A 20,953-nucleotide genomic window follows, 5' to 3' on the forward strand; every position below is an offset into this window, starting at 1 on the left:
TCCCCCCTGTATAGCTCTGTCTGCCCTCTCTCCCCTCCACTGTGTGGCTGGCTCCTTACCTGTGGCTGCATGTTGTGGATTGGTCCAAGTCATGCTCTGAAGGTAGCACCGAGTCACATCGTGGGGTTTGGAGCCACAAGATCTGACCAATAAGTGGACTGTTCCTGTAAAACTCTTCATTTCCAGTCCACTCAGAATCAGCTCCCTGGTCCATCTGGGCACACCCTATGGAAGTCCTGTAAGATGTGCCCAAGTTATGTGTCCCTGCATGGCACCCACACCTGAAAAGAAGCTGCCTTTAATGTGTGAGTGGGTATCAGCTGCTGGGAGAACCCTGTGACCTGTGGAGCCATGTCCTGTCACAGCAAACGTGTGTCCCTCACAATCTCCAGACATACTACCTCATACACATGATGGAAAAGCAGGTCACCTTCAGAATTAACTTCTTTTGATTTTTTTCCCTTGAGCAATCAATTGCTACTCAGTCTCAGCCTGACTTTTAGTTATTTTTATATGTTTATTTATGTATTTTTTGTTTGCAGAAAAAATAATACATGTGGATTTATTTTTTAACTTTTTTTAAAAAGTTTGTTTATTTTAGTTGCTTTCTAGCTGGGGAGATTTACACATAGAGAAAATATTTCTTGGCCTGTCATGAAACCCAAAAGTGACAGTTACCTAATCTTTCTAGTTTGGCAGAGCCTTGTTCTTCTTGAAAAAGGAGAAGGCAGTCAGATTAAAAAAATAATAATAAAGTGCTTCAGTTCAGTTCAGTTCAGTTCAGTCACTCAATCGTGTCTGACTCTTTGCGACCCCATGAACCGCAGTGCACCAGGCCTCCCTGTCCATCACCAACTCCCGAAGTTCACTCAGACTCACATCCATCGAGTCAGTGATGCCATCCAGCCATCTCATCCTCTGTCGTCCCCTTCTCTTCCTGCCCCCAATCCCTCCCAGCATCAGAGTCTTTTCCAATGAGTCAACTCTTCACATGAGGTGGCCAAAGTACTGGAGTTTCAGCTTTAGCATCAGTCCTTCCAGTGAACACCCAGGACTGATCTCCTTCAGAATGGACTGGTTGGATCTCCTTGCAGTCCAACGGACTCTCAAGAGTCTTCTCCAATACCACACTTCCAGAGCATCAATTCTTCGGCGCTCAGCTTTCTTCACAGTCCAACTCTCACATCCATACATGACCACTGGAGAAACCATAGCCTTGACTAGACGGACATTTCTTGGCAAAGTAATGTCTCTGCTTTTCAATATGCTATCTAGGTTGGTCATAATGTTCCTTCCAAGGAGCAAGTGTCTTTTAATTTCATAGCTGCAATCACCATCAGCAGTGATTTTGGAGCCCAAAATAATAAAGTCTGACACTGTTTCCATTGTTTCCTCATCTATTTCCCATGAAGTGATGGGACCAGATGCCATGATCTTCGTTTTCTGAATGTTGAGCTTTAAGCCAACTTTTTCACTCTCCACTTTCACTTTCATCAAGAGGCTCTTTAGTTCCTCTTCACTTTCTGCCTTAAGGGTGGTGTCATCTGCATATCTGAGGTAATTGATATTTCTCCCAGCAATTTTGATTCCAGCTTGTGCTTCTTCCAGCCCAGCGTTTCTCATGATGTACTCTGCATAGAAGTTAAAGAAGAAGGGTGACAATATACAGCCTTGCCGTATTCCTTTTCCTATTTGGAAGCAGTCTGTTGTTCCATGTCCAGTTCTAACTGTTGCTTCCTGACCTGCATATAGGTTTCTCAAGAGGCAGGTCAGGTGGTCTGGTATTCCCATCTCTTTCAGAATTTTCCACAGTTTATTGTGATCCACACAGTCAAAGGCTTTGGCATAGTCAATAAGGCAGAAGTAGATGTTTTTCTGGAACTTTCTTGCTTTTTCGATAAAGTGTTTAGTACGTTTTAAAAAAAATTCAAAAGTAGGAGTGGTCTAGAAGAAAGGGCATGGTCTCAAGATATCCTGTTTCTTCCCTGACTCAGCCACTAGTGACCATGTGACCACGAATGAATGTTTTTACTTCTCAGCAACATTGTGTCCTCCCTAGAAAAACAGCAGAAATAACACTTGTCCCCTGGAACTTGCAGAGGAGTTGTGCCTGACGAAATCAACGTGGAAGATCTAAAGAGTTGAGAATTAATGATAATTATAATGCCTTCTTTTTTTGTAGGAGTGTTTTTGCAATGCTTAATTCATCCATTAGCTCTCTTAAAAAGAGGCCATTCAACTAACTGACATTTCTCCAGTGCTTGCTGTGTGCCTGCTGTTGGGCTGAGCATTCCACGTGCTCTGATGTTATATAATGCTCACAATAAGTCACTGAGGACCAGGAATATTATTAATCATCACCCTTTTTCAGATAAGGAAAGGGAGGTTTGGAGAGGTTATGTAACATACTTAATGGTTATGCAGCTAGGAAGTGACAGATGACAGATTTTGAATCCAGAGCTTGAGCTTACCCACCATACTTAGCCTAGTTTTCCAGGTCATTAAAAATTATGACTTTTTTGCTTTTCCTTCTAGAAAGTCAGACAGAAAATGACAATGCAGATCTTTTGTTTAGCATGTATCAACCTGTAGTCCCAAAGCCAGGCTCTCTTGGTGCCCATCCTGCATTTGTGGGGTGCGCCCCTTTTTGCTCAGAATCTATCAGTCATTTTGGCAACACGGGGGTGGAGGGCTGTAACCCTTCTCAGAACCAGATTGCCTGGGAGTCCAATGTAATTACTTCTCAGTGAAACCAGGCTGCTGAGTTTAAGTTTATTATGAAGACACTGAATTCAATCTGCCATGAATGCACCACATTGCAGTTGTTCCCAGAACAGTGTTAATTTTTCAAAATTTTATTAATTTCTTTTCCAAAGTGACAAAATGGCCACATGGTCATGGACTGAATATTAAGAATTCTTCTCCTTTGGAAGATTGCGTAAAAGGCAGGACACTTGGGCTGGGAAAGAAGTACTTATATGTATACCTCAGTTAAAATTTCCACAATGTTTTTTCTTTCTGATTGATGTAGAGTTGGCAGTGACCTCCAGCACTTGGGTTAGAAATATCTGATTTCCTTCTCCCTTAGGCAGTGAATGATCTACAAACAAACAGAGAAATCCATTAGAGAAGCTGAATTTATGACGGAAATAAAGATTCCTAATTTACTGGCTCAGTAAGGCTGTTCACTTATTGATTCTCTTTCAAGGGAAGGATGGGCGTTTTACTGTGTTAAAGGGGGAAATCTTAAGGGTAATTCTGGTAAATGAGTATTCTGGAATCTCAAAGCCTAGAAGAAACCCAGTTTATAGGAAGAAGGAGAAGGCAGAGTTCATGGCAAGTAGGAGTTAGGGAAGATGCAGTAAGGGAAGATAGATCAGAACTGGGAGTGTATTCACTGAGCTGGGAGTTTTTATGGAAATTTTCTAGTGTATTTAAAATTGAATAGAAAAATTATCATAAATCCCTTTATGTTAGCATCACACAGCATTGACAGTTAACTCATAGCTGTGTTTATCTATTACACTCCTTCCCCATCTAGTATTATTTGGAAGCAAACCCCTGTATCCTTTTATCCATATTTTAGTAGGTACTTGTCAAAGACAAGGACTCTTAAAAAATAGCTTCAATATTATTGTCATATCAAATAATTAATAGCACTATTTCCTTAATATTGTCAAATAATCAAGTCAGTGACTACCAGAGAAATTTTCCCATTTTTGAATTTATGTTACAGTTTCATCTTTATGAAGGTTTGTTTGAAATAAGAACCAAATAAGGTAAACACACGTGATAGTCTAAGTCTTTTATCATCTATAACTTCCACCTCCATCTTTTTTTCCCCTTGCACTTTTATTTGTTAAAGGTACTGAGTTATTTGTCCAGCAGACTTTCTCATAGATTGTATTTTACTAATTGCATCACTGTGGTGTTTCAACGTGTTCTGTCCTCCGTAGTTCCTGTCTGATGATATCCAAAGCTGGGTTCGATTCAAGTATTTTGGATTCAGCACTCTTCGTGAGGCGATAGTGTGTTTCTTCATCAGAAGGCACAGAGCGCCTGGCTGTCCCTCATGTAGTGATGTTAGCAGTGGTTGATGTCAGAGCCTATGTCCATTTGTGTATTCAGTTCACTTCAGTTGCTCAGTCGTGTCCGACTCTTGGCGACCCCATGAACAGCAGCACCCCAGGCCTCCCTGTCCATTTGTTCATTAGGTGTTGAAAACTAGGGATATTTTAATTCTGTGAATCTTTTTGGGGAAAAAAGAAATACCTTTATAAAGAGAAGCAGCCATCTCTTCTACAATTTAGTGATCCAGTGATGCAGTTGGTACAGGAAAGAATGATTCAATGTTTGAAAACTCTTTCCTTTTATTCACTGATTTTCAATATGAAAGTTGATTCACAGGCATCATCCAACAGTAACAGAGGCATAAAACCAAGTTTTTATTAAGTGTCTTTACAGTCTTATGGACTCTTATCTATTTGTATTGTTTCAAGTCCATTGACTTGTGCAAATTGGTCCTCAGATTGCCCCCTCTTTGGCCACTGGAAGCTGCCTCAAGTTGGTCCTTTGACACAGCCTTGGCAGTTATAGATAAATAGCTGCTTCCAGGCCTTTCTTTGGGGTCACAGAGAGTTGGACACAACTGAGCAGCTGAATTGAACTGAACTGAGGCCTCTTTTTTTTTTTTTATTGAGATATAGTTGCTTTACAAATGTTGTGTTAGTTTCTGCTGTACAACGAAGTGAATCAGCCATATATTTACATGTATCGTCTCCCTCTTCAACCTCCCTCTCACAACCCCCCATCCCACCCATCTAGGCTTTTCTTGCTGCTACTGTTACTGCTGCAAAGTTGCTTCAGTCGTGTCCAACTCTGTGCGACCCCATAGATGGCAGCCCACCAGGCTCCGCCATCCCTGGGATTCTCCAGACAGGAACACTGGAGTGGGTTTCCATTTCCTTCTCCAATGCATGAAAGTGAAAAGCGAAAGTGAAATCGCTCAGTTGCGACCCCATGGACTGCAGCCCACCAGGCTCCTCCGTCCATGGGATTTTCCAGGCAAGAGTACTGGAATGGGCTGCCATTGCCTTCTCTGCTACCAAACTGCTAGAGAGAGGAAAGGCTTTTCTTATGTAAGACAAACCTAGGTTCCAAGCCCAGCTCCACCATTTGCTAGCACTTGACCTTTTAATATTATCTAATTCTGAGCTTCTGTTTGCTCATCTGTAAAATAGGAATAATCATAGTATTAATACTTACCTTTATAGTGTTGATGCAAGATTAAAATAGTCAAGTGCTTGGCAGAGTGACACAGAGTAAGGGCTTAAAATGTTAACTTTATTATTATTTGAATTAATGAAGAGAATTATTGGGGCTTTGGAGCTTATAGATCATTGCATGCTAAGCCACTTCAGTTGTGTCTGACTCTTTGCGACCCTGTGGACTGCAGCCTGCAAGGGATTCTCCAGACAAGAATACTGGAGTGGGTTGCTATGCCCTCCTCCAGGGGATCTTCTCAACCCAGAGATCAAACTCACATCTCATAAATCTCCTGCATTGGGCAGGCAGGTTCTCTACCACTAATGCTACCTGGGAAGATCATATAGATAAGAAAGCATATAGATCATTATGCCCAGAAAAATTGTGCAAAATGAACCTCACATTAATGTAAGAAAGAAGACAGTCTTTTCTGTGGACTGGCAGATGGATGGTTTGGCTGTAGAACTGAAGACCACAGTTAAAATTCAGGGCAGAGAGAGAAAGTGGAGGAAGAAGCATAGGTGTGGAGAGGGCCTGAGACCTCCCACCCCCGTGAGGCCAGGCTCCTGCAGAGGGCAGAGGGGGAAGTCACTTCTGAGCTCCCCGTGCCCTCATTGGATGGGGCCTTCACTGTTGCCGGAGCGCGTGACAGGGAGGGGAGTTGAGAGCTCAGTGAGGCGTGAAGCGGTGCTCAGCAGCTCAACCCCACCTGCCCTCCCGACCAGGCCTTAGGAAGACGCTGGGGCAGCCTGCGTGGGTGCGCTGTGCAGCTGTGTCAGCCGGTCACAGCCTGGCCCAGCTCTGCTGTCGCTGGTTCTTTTCCGCCCTCGTCTCTCATTTCCTAATGAGCAAGGCGGATCCTCTGACACTGAGACTCCAGCCCTGATGCGGGTCTCAGGCTTCTCTGGGCTTAGAGGTGGGGAGGGGAGGGGCGCTCTCAGGAGCACAGTCTGCCTTCCCAGAGTTTCTTTATTCATATGTACTAAGGGATTGAAAATGACCACCCACTCCAGCACTCTTGCCTGGAGAATCCCATGCACAGAGGAGCTTGGTGGGCTACAGTCCATGGGGGGTCACAAAGAGTCAGGACTGAAGTGACTTAGCACACAGAGGATTAGCAGCAGCGGCTTCTTCTTCATCATCTTTTTATAAAATTCAGTTTTTCGATTTTTGTTCACGGAGTCTACTGTTATTTTTGTTTTCTTTGTTTTTTGCTTCATATAGTTCTGCTTTTGTAGTTAGTAATCCCTGCATTCTCATTTCTTTGAGTTGATTTTTATCCATTTTTGGGTTTTTGAGCAGAAAATTCAGTTCATGCAGTTCTGCTTTCTTAGTTTCTGTGAAATGCATTGAGACATTTATTCATGCTCTCTATCTTTCAGTTCTAAATATTTTATAATTTCTATTTGAATTCCTCTTTAGCTATGAATAACCTAAGAGATACGTTTTTACAAATTTTCACAGGCTTGGGTTTTTTTCTTTGCTATAAGTTGTGTTATTGACTTGTAATTTTATGGCACATAGTCAGTGAATATGACTTCTAGAAGGTCATATTTGGGGGAACTTGTCAGAACTTGTTCTATGCCCTAAATCATGATCATGTTTTATTAATGTTTTGCATATGCTTTAAAAAATGAGTTTTCTGTTTGCTGAGTGCTGAGTTCTTAAAATAGCAGTTAGCTCCACGTAGGTAAGTGCTGTTTAGAACCTCTTCAACTTCAATGTCTGGCAAAGTTCTCAGCAAAGCCTCTGTACTCTGCCAGGGTTTGAGACACAGAAATATCCATCTCTGGCTTATTTGCTTGGTGTAGCTCACAAAGAATACCATACCTCTAGGCCAAGGAAGACAATGGCTCTAATGTTTTTGCAAATCAGGTTAAATTCTCTGGAGTCTGAATTCTCTGATTCCCAGCTTAATTTCAAACTCTGGTTTCAAGTTGATAATCTTTGGCACTCTTAATAATGGATATTTGTGTTATGCAAGAATTGAAGAGTGGAACTGATAAATATCTCCTCAAATAGCAAAAACTGGAGGTTGACTTTGACCCATGTCTCCGCGTCAGGCATGACTTGAGGTCCTTTGCTTCTGGTCTCTGTGGTTGCACAGGCATCACGTAACTTCCCTGAGCCTTGGTCTTCCATCAGTTATGTGGATGTGATACCGCCTGCCATGAGAGGATTGTGGTGTGAGGTTCAGTCGAAGCAACAGACATAAAAAAGTACTTTGTAAATGTCAAGAGGGCTTCCCTGGTGGCTCAGACAGTAAAGAATCTGCCTGCAATGTGAGAGTTCGGTCCCTGGGTCAGGAAGATCCCCTGGAGAAAGGAATGGCCACCCATTCCAGTATTCTTGCCTGGAGAATTCCGTGGAAGTGGAGCTTGATGAGCTTCAGTCCATGGGGTCACAAAGAGTCAGACATGACTGAGCAACTAACACACACATACACCCAAACTGTAAGGATATCCTTAGATTTCCCACACAGGTTGAGTAGCAAGTGGAAGTGGTCTCAGTGCATGTTACTTACCTCCCTGGATGCCCTGGAAGAAGCCTGGACAGGGGTGGCCTGGGAAAAATGTTTGGAGGCCCCTGAAACTCTCCGGTTCCTTCTCTTGCATCCCCTCAGCACGGACAACAGAAACTGCAGCCATGACCACCCACGTCACCCTGGAAGATGCCCTGTCCAACGTGGACCTACTGGAAGAGCTGCCCCTCCCTGACCAGCAGCCATGCATCGAGCCCCCACCTTCCTCCATAATGTACCAGGTAAGTCCTCCCAGAGCACCGGGACCAGGATGAGGGACTCAGGAATTCTGGGGACCCCCTGAGAGGGTTTGCCCTGCAGGCAGAGGGGAGGGGGCTGCCTGAATCTAGAAGGTGAAAGGTTGTGAACTGACGAAGTCCCCGCTGCAGTGGTGGAGCTGAGTGTAAGAAATAGATTAGCTAGTAAACGTATACCAGTGCTATTTCTCTTCCCAGAGGAAGGCTTGTTGATTTGTTCTGACCCCAAATACCTTCCCGGCTGTTCTTGCTGTGGCACCAACCAAGGTTTTGGCAGCTCTGACCTCATGAATTAAATATCACCATTAAAAAACCCCTAGAGCCTGCCTGGGTAATTACTTTTTCTTCGTGTATGTGAGAAGAGATCTTCAACTCCCCACAGCCGATAATGGCTCGGGGAAGCTGGTCACAGTTGTTTGCTTTGCCCAAAAGAGGCAAGCTCGTGACAAACTGTGATCAGGTTGCTCAAAACTGTGATCCCACCGGGCATGGTGGGAAGGGTATTGGTGCAGCCAGAGTCAGCCTCGCAAATAGCCCCTTGTCTGAGTGTGCTGGGCAAGTATACCGTGTTAAGGAAGAGTAAGTTAATTGTAGATTTTTAGCATTCTTGCTGTATTTGACCTTTTGAAAGTTCTGAGACTGCTAAATGAGATGAAGAAAAAATGTGTGGTATATTTCTAATTTTATTCAATGGCTTGATTTATTAAGCACATGCCTGAAGGTTCAACTCATCATGTTGGTTTATTCATATTGTCTAACCCACAGTAAGTTTTTAATTATGTAAATATCTTTTTATTATAAGCAATACAGCTGCTGCTGCAGCAAAGTATAACAAATAAAAATTTCCCTGAAACTATGTCTGTGTATACATGCATATATATATCCACACATCTTTTTACCATTTAGATATATAACTTTTTTTCTATACCAAAACAGGATGGTAAAAGCCTCTACGATTTGACTTTTTTAACTTAAAATTTATCATGGGTATTTTTCCTGATAATACTACAATGCTACCATACTATTTTTAACCAGTACATAGTACCTATAAGCCCATTGTATGGATATGCTATTATTTATTTAGCTTTTTGCTGTTAATGGACATTTGGATGGTTTCCAGTTTTTTTACTACAAAAATTTACTGCAGTTATTATTCTTATACAGAGGTATCTGCACCCTCTGGCAAATATTTTTGCAACAACGAGATGAAAACAGTGTATACCTTTCTTTTTTCTTTAGAATCGTCACCTTTAAAAACATCTTTAAATTTTTAGTGCAATTTTTAAAGGTTACTTTTCATTTACAGCTATTGCAAAATATTGGCTATATTCCCAGTGTTATACAATACAACCTTGAGCCTATCTTACACCCACTAGTGTGTGCTTCCCACCCCACCATTTTGCTCTTCCCCTTCTAGAAAAAAAACCACTAGTTTTTCTTCTATATCTGTGAGTCTGCTTTTGTTTTTTTAAAAAAAAAAAATCTCCACTTTTAACAGCTATTTAGGCTTGTATAGTTTAAGTTTTTACTTGTGAGGCTCTCTGGGTGAACCTGATTACCCATGGGAAGCAGATGCAGCCCCTGTGTGTGGCCCGCTTCTGCCCAGTGGAATGTAGGGTGGGATTTCTCGGTGGAAGACGAAAGGGCGGTGTGGAGATAGATTTCCCCAGAGAACTTGGGCCTTGGCTGGCAGCAGTTTATTTCCTGGACACCCAGCCATCTTGAACCTGTTTTCCAGCCACTAAGTGTTCCTGTCCTTTAATCCCTGCAGGCTAACTTTGACACAAACTTCGAGGACAGGAATGCCTTTGTCACGGGCATCGCAAGGTACATTGAGCAGGCTACAGTGCACTCCAGCATGGTAAGTCTCTGTGGCCCTCAGGCGCAGACATAGCCCCTCCTTGTAGGGGCAGGGGCTCAGCTATTCCAAGAACCCACTGCCTCGGAAGGATCTATCTCCTCAAGCTCTTTTTCCCACCCCACCCATCCCCTCTCCATGCCTGGGGGTACACTGGTCTGTATCCTCCAGCCTTGCAAATCCTGCTCACCTTTGGGGCCCAACTCTCTTCCCACTGTTGGCTTTCCTGAGCTTCTCTCTAGCTTTGGAGTTAACAGTTTATTAGGTCTTGCCTTGTTTTGTACTTTATAGATTACTGGCTGTGTGGAATTTTGGCTCTTGACCAAAGAAACAAAGTTTCTCAGAGTTTTGGAGTAACACATTCTTGATTGGAGGAAGCTGGTGGCCTAAATCATTCACAGATAGGGGCCAGCGGTTTGATGGGTCTGTGTCTGACCCACCTGAGTGGGCACCTTTCTCCCTTTGGCTTTCATGATTTCACCCTCGTGCATCACTGGCGTTTAAAGAATTCAGGGACTTCCCTGGCAGTCCAGTGGTTAAGACTGTGCTCCCAGTGCAGGGGGCACAAGTTCAGTCGCTGGTTGGGGAACCGAGATCTCACATGCTGTGCACATCCTGACCTAAGACTTAAAATAAAAAGTTTAGTTTCTTTAAAAAGAATAAAGAACAAAAGAATTCCATAATTTCTCATTCACAGGCTCTGCCTGCAGCTCAGTGGACCTTTCTCACTATATCATCAATAGGCTAAACCCTTGTCTCACCACACCCTACCGATTCATTCAATAAATATTGTGTCCCTGGTACTTGATCAGACCCTGCTAAATGCTGAAGGGTTGGGGGGCGGGGGGGCACGGCGTGTATGCAAGGACAGATGGGGTCTTAGTTCTCAATGAATCAAGTGGGAAGTAGACAGACTTAGCATTTTTTGAACATTTTCTGTGCAGGTATTTCAAATGCATTGTCGATTAATCATCATCTCAACCCTGGGAAGAATGTTTTATTACAGTACCCATTTTATGGATGGGGAAAAGTGAAGTGAAGAAAAGTGAAGTCACTTACTCAGGGTCCTGCCGCTGACAAATGACAGAGCTAAACCCAAATCTATTTGATTATAAAACATGCTGTAGACAAGTCTTTGCAAACAAAACTGTACAAAGTTGAAGATGTACAAAGACATGGTGAAAGTTCAGAGTTTTTAAGTGGCCTTGAGAGGGTCAGAAAAAGCTTGTTGCAGGAAGCAGCTTTTGAGTATAGCTTTGTATACTTTGCACACATACACACATTGTAACTATATGTATATATATATTTACATATATGTATATTGTACTTTAAACTGTGTAAAATTCTCTCATATGCAATATCATTGGAGCCTTATTACAGCCTGTGATTTGCAAAGAGATCATTATACACATTTTAGGGATGAGAAAACTGAGACCTAGAGAGGTTAATAAGCAGGTTGCTCATCATCACACAATTGGTAAATCACAAGGTTGAACCTAGAATCCTGGACTTACGATTCCCAGCTCTGACCTCCGCTGACCCACCCAATTAGAATTTTATCTGTCAGAGAGGAGATGGGGAGGGCAAACCAGCTGGTGGAAACACCATAAGGAGAGGCTCAGAGGCAAAAGTTTTCAGAGATTGCCTGGGTTGGAACTGTGAAGTACATGTAGGAAAATTCTTGGTGATATTCATAATGAATTAGGTGCATAGAAAGTGTCTTAGTTTGCTAGAGCTGCCATAACAAAATACCACAGACTTAAATAGCAAATTTATCTTCTGTTTCTGGAGACAAGAAATCCAGTAACAAGGTGTCGGCAGGGTTGGCTTCTTCTGAGGCCTCTCTTCACCTTCTGGCTGTGTCCTCTCGTGGCCTTTTGTCTGTGTAGACACATGTAAGGTGTCTCTCTGTGTGTCCAAATTCAGTCAGGTTGGATAATGGCCTCATGTTAACTTAATCATCTCTCTAAAGGCCCTGTCTCCAAATATAGTCACATTCTGAGGTCCTGGGTCTAGGACTTCAACATATGAATTTGGGGGTGGGGGGATGACACCAGTCAGCCCATAACAGGGCTGTCATTCATTTAATTAAAAAAAAAAAAATCAGTAGCAATAGACAGTTTTCATTAATGAGGAAATTGTGAACAGAACTACACTTGAGAAATAAATTTCGCTTGTTAGTTTTGTGCAGAATGAGTGGTAAGGAGGCATGAGAGAGGCAAATAGATCAGTTGAGATAAGGTTATCTACCCTGGAGGCGTCAAGGGCTGGATGAGGGCAGTGGCCTGAGGAGCGGCTAAGGGGTCAGGGATGTAGGAGGCACTGGAGGGCGACTCTGCCTGGCTTCACAGTCTGCTGGGGGCTGGGGCCGAGGGGAGCTGGAACGATGCCGACTGAGGTTTCCTGAAAAAACCAGGTCAGGGGCACCAGTAGTACAATCAGAGGAGGGGCCAGTTTGGAGAGGGACTGTATTCCTTTTCTGTTGCTGCTGTACTGATTATCACAGATTTGGTGACCTAAAATAACACAGATTCACTTGCTTACAGTTCTTTTGGTCGAAGTCTGACATGGGATCTTAAAAGGTTAAAATCCAGGTGTTGGCAGGGCTGCATTCACTTCTGAAGGCGCTGGAGGAGAATCTGTGGCCTTGTTTTTCCAGGTTGTAGAGGCAGCCTGCTCTTTGGCTCAGCACCCTTCCAGCCAGCAGTCACACCACTTCAGTCTCTGCTTCCATCCTCACGCCTCCTGCTCTGACCCTCTCACCTCCCTTAGGACTCTTGCCACCAACCGGGTCCACCCAATAACCCAGGATAACCTCCCCCTCTCAAGGTTGCTAGCTTCATGCCATCCTTTTGGTATTGTTTCCATAGGTCCTACGGTTTAGGTTGCAGACATCTTTCTGGGGGCCACTATTCTACTGATGCAGGGATAGTGTTGATAAAGTTTTAGGCAAAGTCCAAACTAGGGTGCACTGCTGATGTTCATGGATAATACCCAAACCTCACTTCCTCAACAGTTTCATCCTTGAACCCTGCTCAGACTTTGTCTAGAGTAGCTTATCAGCAGCAAGAGGCTTCATTAGATGTTCATCCTCTTGTATTACTCCTGCCCACACTGGGGCAAGGTGAATCTCTCAAAGGCAGGATAGCCAGAGAAAAGAGGAAGAGGAAAAAGTGCGTAAACCATGTAATTGACCAGCTGCAAGGAACAGTCAAGGGTTCTTTGCTGGGAGTGAGATGGGGGCCTAGTGTCCAAAGTTAAGCGCTGAGAGGTACAGTCTGCCAGAATCTGAAACTTGAACTGAATTCACATTGGGTTAAATTATGGAGAAGGCAATGGCACCCCACTCCAGTACTCTTGCCTGGAAACTCCCATGGGTGGAGGAGCCTGGTAGGCTGCAGTCCATGGGGTAGCACAGAGTCGGACACGACTGAGCGACTTCACTTTCACTTTTCACTTTCATGCATTGGAGAAGGAAATAGCAACCCACTCCAGCATTCTTGCCCGGAGAATCCCAGGGATGGTGGACCCTGGTGGGCTGCCGTCTACGGGGTCGCACAGAGTCGGACATGACTGAAGCAACTTAGCAGCAGCAGGATGGACCTACAGGATCTTACAAATGTAAAGAACTTGAGAGATCCTTAGTCTTGCAGCCGTAAACCTGGGCTCCACATTGAAATCACCTAGAAAACATTTAAAAAAAAAAAAAAAAACACTCATGCCTGGACCCCTCCCCTAGAGATAAAGATTTCATTCCACTGGAATCCATCCTGGGCATCAGGAGTTTTCAGAGTTACCCAGGTGACTAATGGGTAGCCAGGTTGAAAACTAGTGATTTAGGCCAGAGAGCTCCAACTTCTGGGTTCTAATGCCTGGAGATCTGAGGTGGAACTGATGTAATAATAATAGAAATAAAGAAAGAAATAATAGAAATAAAGTACACAATAAATGTAATGCACTTGAATCCTCCTGAAACCACCTTCACCCCCCACCTTGGTCCATGCAAAATTTGTCTTCCCTGAAACCAGTTTCTGGTGCCAAAAATGTTGGGGACTGTGGATTTAGGCCAATTCTCTGCCTCCAGATGATGAAACCATGACATTTTCCAGGTAAAAGGTGGGTCCAAGCAGAGCCAAGAGCAGAAGTCAAATTCCCTGAGGCTCTATCCACCACGCCATCCTGACCTCTATATTCCAGGCATGATTATACAACAAACCTAACTGATGGTCAGCTGAGCTGTCCACAGGGCAGAGTCCACAGCATTCTTGTTCACTGGCCTGTTCCTAGCATGGAGCACTGAAGGGGAATGCGTGAGTGCTCAGTGAAAGGTTCAGTGGGTGAATGAGTGGGATACTAACACCTGTCAGTGGGCAGCTCGATGCTAATAATTAGACACATGTTCCCTACACGTTACTGTCACTTCCCTTTTCTGACACATGTTCTGAAGCAAAGGCAGCAGAAGACCCACAGACTTGATCTTGGTTCTCTCTGGTCTCAAGGACAACATGTTACTGATTTAAAGAGTTCTCTAAATTAAGAATTGAAAGTGTGACTCGTCAGTGACATTTGCCGTTGGAAACAAAACTATAAAAAGGAATAAGCTTCAAATTAAATCTGATCTTGTGCTAGGAAGATATTATGAAATAGATGTGATGTGTGGGATAAAAAATAAATGAGTAAAGGCTCGTTTTTGTATCAGTGTGAACATTTACAAAAGAGATGGCCTAGTAATACTATTTTTTAGTATATTTTTGAGATGTCCTTCATATAACATAAGATTCACCGTTTAAAGTGTATACTTCACTATTTTTATGGTAGATTCACAATGTTATACAATCATTGCCCCTGTCTAATTTCTGTCACCACAAAGAGAAACCCCAAACCCTGTAGCAGTCCCTCCCAATTCTGCTCTCCCACAACCACTAATCTGGTTTCTGTTTCTATGGATTCGGTTATTCTGAACAGTTCATCTAAATGGATCACATAATAGCAGCCTTTTGTGTCTGCTTTCTTTCACTTAGCATAATGTTTTCAAAGTTCGTCCATGTTGTAGCATGGATCAATACTTCATTCCTTTTTACAGATGCATACTGTTCCTCTCGGAGAAGGCAATGGCACCCTACTCCAGAACTCTTGCCTGGAAAATCCCATGGACGGAGGAGCCTGGTGGGCTGCAGTCCATGGGGTCGCTAAGAATCGGACTCGACTGAGTGACTTCACTTTCACTTTTCACTTTCATGCATTGGAGAAGGAAATGGCAACCCACTCCAGTGTTCTCGCCTGGAGAATCCCAGGGACGGGGGAGCCTGGTGGGCTGCCGTCTCTGGGGTCGCACAGAGTCAGACACGACTGAAGTGACTTAGCAGTAGCAGCAACTGTTCCTCTGCATGGCTGTATCACATTTTATTTATCCATTCATCCGCCGATGGACAGTTGGGTTGTTTCTGTTATTTGACTATTAGAATAATGTTGCTGTGAGCAAGTGTGGAGTTTCAGTGTGGACATATGCTTTCATTTCTCTTGGGTATATACCTCAGAGTGAAATTGCTGAATCATATGATAACTCTGTGAGTTAACTTTTTGAGGAACTGCCAGACTGTCTTTTCCCTAGTAATACTCCAAACTCTCTTTACAGATTGCCTAGTGTGTATGTATGTTTGTGTGCTTCCCTGGTGGTTCAGTGGCAAAGAATCCACCTGCAATGCAGGAGAGGTGGGTTTGATCCCTGGGTCAGGAAGATCCCTTGGGGAAGGAATTGGCAACCCACTCCAGTATTCTTGCCTAGGAAATCCCATGGACAGAGAGGCCTGGCGGGCTATACTCCATGGGGTCACAAAGAGTCAGACACGACTAGACCGCAACTGTGTGTTTGTATTCTATTCAGTTCTCACAAAATTCTCTAAGGTTGTTTTCATCATCATTATACAGATAACTAAATGGAGAATTTTAGGTTAAGTGACTTCCTAAAGGCCAAAGGGCTAAGAAGTGACGAAGCTGGGACTTCAGCCCTGATATTTGGACCCTGAGTTTAGGGCTCTTTCCACTGAAGCAGTTACTAGGTGAAGCAGTTACTAGGTGAGGTGAGTAATCAGATTCATTTTTCATGCTGTTGTTAATTTTACCATCTGCTCTGTATTATTTTTAAAAATCTTAATCTTGATCTTAACCATCTTCCTGCATATGAAATAGCAACATGGGCTGTTATTAAAATGCAAACATTATAGCACTATGTGATACGAAAAGTGAAAGCTCCCATTTATCCAGCCCCACAGAGAGCTTGCTCCTCATAGTCTTGGTACGTATTCCACCAAGATATTTTTCAATCAGTTCAGTTCAATCGCTCAGTTGTGTCTGACTCTTTGCGACCCCATGAATCGCAGCACGCCAAGCCTCCCTGTCCATCACCAACTCCTGGAGTTCACTCAGACTCGCGTCCATTGAGTCAGTGATGCCATCCAACCATCTCATCCTCTGTTGTCCCCTTCTCCTCCTGCCCCCAATCCCTCCCAGCATCAAAGTCTTTTCCAATGAGTCAACTCTTCACATGAGGTGGCCAAAGTACTGGAGTTTCAGCTTCAGCATCAGTCCTTCCAGTGAACACCCAGGACTGATCTCCTTCAGAATGGACTGGTTGGATCTCCCTGCAGTCCAAGGGACTCTCAAGAGTCTTCTCCAAGACCACAGTTCAAAAGCATCAATTCTTCGGCGCTCAGCCTTCTTCACAGTCCAACTCTCACATCCATACATGACCACAGGAAAAACCATAGCCTTGACTAGACGGACATTTCTTGGCAAAGTAATGTCTCTGCTTTTCAATATGCTATCTAGGTTGGTCATAACTTTTCTTCCAAGGAGTAAGCGTCTTTTAATTTCATGGCTGCAATCACCATCTGCAGTGATTTTGGAGCCCAAAAAAATAAAGTCTGACACTGTTTCCACTCTTTCCCTATCTATTTCCCATGAAGTGATGGGACCAGATGCCATGATCTTCGTTTTCTGAATGTTGAGCTTTAAGCCAACTTTTTCACTCTCCACTTTCACTTTCATCAAGAGGCTCTTTAGTTCCTCTTCACTTTCTGCCGTAAGGGTGGTGTCATCTGCATATCTGAGGTTATTGAGATTTCTCCTGGCAATCTTGATTCCAGCTTGTGTTTCTTCCAGTCCAGCGTTTCTCATGATGTACTCTGCATAGAAGTTAAATAAGCAGGGTGACAATATACAGCCTTGAGGTACTTCTTTTCCTATTTGGAACCAGTCTGTTGTTCCATGTCCAGCTCTAACTGTTGCTTCCTGACCTGAATATAGGTTTCTCAGGAGGCAGGTCAAGTAGTCTGGTATTCCCATGTCTTTCAGAATTTTCCACAGTTTATTGTGATCCACACAGTCAAAGGCTTTGGCATAGTCAATAAAGCAGAAATAGATGTTTTTCTGGAACTCTCTTGCTTTAATCTTGAAATCAATCATGTCCAACTCTTTGCAACATCATGGACTGTAGCCCACCAGGTTCCTCTGTCCATGGGATTTCCCAGTCAAGACTACTGGAGTGGGTTGCCATTTCTTTCTCCAGGGGATCTTCCCAAGCCAGGGATTGAACTCACATTGGCAGGCGTATTCTTTACCACTGGGCTACCAGGCAAGTCCATACAACAATATATTATACTTTCATAATTTTTGCTCTTTTTTTTTAATCTACCTGCTGTGCATTCTGTTTGGCTGCTTGCTTGCTTTCTTGCCATCTGGGACAACTTTTGCTGTTGGAGCTAGTGGGTCTGCTCCACCTTTCTGAGGTAGCTATCTGTCTCTGAAAAGTGTGTCCGGCTGATAGAGCCATGGGGTGACTGATGAGGATAATTTAGGCCAGTGCTTCTCAAACTTATTGTGCCCCTCAGAATGTGAGTTCCCTGGGGATTTTATTGAAATGCAGATTTAGATTCCAAAGGCCCAGGGAGGAGCCTGAGACTCTGCATTTCTAATAAGCAACCCCCCCACCCCAGGCGATGCTGATGCTGCTGGTTCAGAGACCACACTGTGAGTCCAAGGATGTGGAGGCAAGGGGAGCTGTTGAGAAGTCTTGTGGCCCTGGAGTGGTTTCTCCCTGTTGAGCGTGTTTTGCTTTTCAGAATGAAATGCTGGAGGAAGGGCACGAGTATGCAGTCATGCTATACACCTGGCGCAGCTGTTCCCGGGCCATCCCCCAGGTGAGTCCTGCCCCAAGAGGGACGGCTACTCCCTCCTCCCACCCCATCCAGGTTACTGACCTTCTCCAGGCGACAGGGGGTGAAGCGGAGTCTCTTATCCAAGGGTGCTCACTGAACACATGCAGAGAGCATCCCATGAAGCTGACGCCAACTTTAAAAAATTTCTCATTGTCCTTTTATTTTGAAAGCAGTATATGCTAACTGTACAATACCCAAACCACTGCAGAAAGGTGTAAAGTAGAAAGCAAGTCAGCCTCACCCTCTCCCTCCACCACCAAAATCCCCACCTCCCACCAAAGCGTAATCACTGTGGACCCTTTGGTACATGTTCATCTGACTCTCTTTCCTCCAACAACATGAATATTTCTGATTATTATTTTGTAAATTATTGTCATTTACAAAAGCGTGTTGTTTCTTATTTATATGGTTCCACCACTTGCTTTTTTATACTTCATTCTTTATAGCTGACTTTTTTCATGTTAACACATACAGACAGTATTTTTATCATTATCATATTATATTCATGGGTCCCACCATCACCAAAGCAACAAACCCCAAGTGTGTAAACAGAAACCATTCCTCTCCCTTGCTCCCAGTCCTAACCCCCAGAGGGAACTGCTTACTAGCAGCTTTGTTCACACCCTTTCAGAGTCTCTGTACCTGTATTATATATGGGCACACCAGCACACGCACTGTTTTGTGTTTTATTCAATAAAAACAGGATTAAATTACCCTTACTTTCCTGCAGCTATTTCCACGCAGATTTATGGTAGCAACATTTCCACGTGAGGTCAGAGATCTGTCCCATCAGCCCTAACAGTTACATTAATGATGGTGCATTGTATTAATACTTTATCCACTTAATCATTGGCTGGTGGATGTTTAGCTCATACTGCCATTTCCACAATTTCTAAACAACAGTGTGAAGAATGTCCTTGTGCTTATTACCCTTTGCTAACACTGGTCGATGACCTCTTAGCAGCCTTGTGTGCACGTGCTGTGAACACACCTGCCACGTGATTCTGATGTGCCGAAAACCCTTGGGCTCGGGTGTGGACAGTGGCTTTGCCCCGAGTGCACTCAGAGCCATGGACAGAACATTCTTCCCTGCTTAGACTCTGGCAGAGGCCCCCTGGGGTAGCACTGAGGGAAAGATGGAAGGAGGGAGACCTCGTAGATGAACGTAGACGTGCGTACAGCACATGGTGGGGGCCTAAACAGACTGTGGGGGAGGAGGGCTCTGTTCCAGGGACCAGCTGGTTTCCTTCCCACAGCTGATGTCTAGGGAGCAGTCCTGCCTTGAAGCACTGACTCTTCATCAGGGCTGCCCCCGCCTCCTCTCGCTGTGTAGCCACCATATCACTTCTCATACTAAATGAAGTGCATTCGAGAGTGAAAACGTGCCCTATTAATAAGACAGCAGGTGTGAACCAGGACTGCCTGGGCAAACCAGGGTGTGCGAAACCCCCTGTCTCCCTGCAGGTGAAATGCAATGAGCAGCCCAACCGAGTGGAAATCTATGAGAAGACGGTAGAAGTGCTGGAGCCTGAGGTCACCAAGCTCATGAAGTTCATGTACTTTCAGGTGAGGGACCGGGGCGGGTCTGGGCCAGGACAACTGAGAAGGGCCCCACCTTCTAGACACAGGGTCTGGATTTCTGTGCCGTGTTCTTCATTCATTCTACAAAACACTGTCTAGTGCCCCTGACCCACCCCAGGGTGAGCAAGACAGACAAGCACCCTCCCTCCATACAGTTCACATCCTAGTGGGCAAAGGAGAGTATTTTGGGTGGGAGGAGAGACTGACCATAAACCATACACAACAGAACATGTGCTGTGAATAAAGTGCAGTTAGCAAACCTCTGGTGTGGAGGGTGTTTGCGACACGGATGAACCTCAGGGCCAGCCTCCAGGGAGGTGGCGTTTGAACTGTATGATGTGAAAGAGGCAGGCAGGTGATGATCCAGGGGCAGATGATCCAGGCAGAAGGAACTGAGAGGCAAAGGTCCTGCAACCTCAAGAAGCATGACGGGTTTAAGAAATGGAACGAAGCCAAGGAGGCTGCGTAGTGAGCTGAGGGAGTGAGAAAAGGTGAGGCTGGAGAGGTGAGCGGGGGCTCACTTATAGAGCATTATAGCTATGTAAAGAACATGGATTTTCTTCAAGCATTACGGGAAGCTGTTGGAGGTTTCCAGTGACATGATCTGATCAGAGTGTTGGAACAACGTTGTTGCTGCTGTGTGGCTAGTGGATGGGAGGTGAGGGGCAGGTGTCAAGGGCGAGGGAGTGGAAGTGAGGGGGGAAGAGTAACAGCAGGGAGACCAGCTGGGAGGCCAAGAAGAGCAAGTGTTCAAAGGAGGAAAAGAGAAAAGATGGCCAAAGATTCCTGTGAGTGACAGGTAAGAGGGCAAGCTGGTTATCATGGTTTTGTTGGAAGCCATTCAGGAGTGCAGGCTGAGCAGTTTAAGCCCACCCTGTGCCTGGGTGGGAGTCCTGCCGTGCACCCTGTGCCCTCCATGTGTTCTGCATGTATTTATGAGCCTCATAAGTAGGCGTGCAAGCACTGGCCCAGGCTCAGCCCTGCGCCCAGCTCTGTGCTGGCCTCCTGGAAGTGGTGGGGAAGATGCAGATAGAGCCTTGAAGGCAGAGCAGGCCAGGGTTCTGCCACCTTCTGGCTGTGACCTTCAAGTCATTTCAGACCTCTGACACCTTCAGTATTCTCACCCTCTGGAAAGAATGCCCATTTCACAGGTTTTCTCTAAGGATAAATAAGGTCCATTAGTAAAGAGCCCTATTTGTAGAGCCCTCGCTACAGAGCAGGTTTACTAATTCACAGATGCTGTTATTAGCATCAT

At 44.4% G+C, this 20,953-nt stretch overlaps 1 protein-coding gene across 2 annotated transcripts in view; it reads left to right on the forward strand.

Moving 5' to 3' along the window:
* The window catches only part of CYFIP2 (cytoplasmic FMR1 interacting protein 2), a 135,349-nt gene that overhangs the window by 14,731 nt on the left and 99,665 nt on the right, over positions 1–20,953 (forward strand). For both annotated transcript variants that reach the window (XM_042250680.2, XM_027970452.3), the window contains exons 2-5: positions 7,889–8,028; positions 9,815–9,904; positions 18,022–18,099; positions 19,582–19,683. In XM_042250680.2, the coding sequence (XP_042106614.1) occupies positions 7,912–8,028; positions 9,815–9,904; positions 18,022–18,099; positions 19,582–19,683 (387 nt within the window). In that variant the 5' untranslated portion in view covers positions 7,889–7,911. The remainder of the gene's footprint in view (positions 1–7,888; positions 8,029–9,814; positions 9,905–18,021; positions 18,100–19,581; positions 19,684–20,953) is intronic.

Source organism: Ovis aries, chromosome 5 (assembly GCF_016772045.2).
Source record: "Ovis aries strain OAR_USU_Benz2616 breed Rambouillet chromosome 5, ARS-UI_Ramb_v3.0, whole genome shotgun sequence".
NCBI lineage: Eukaryota > Metazoa > Chordata > Mammalia > Artiodactyla > Bovidae > Ovis > Ovis aries.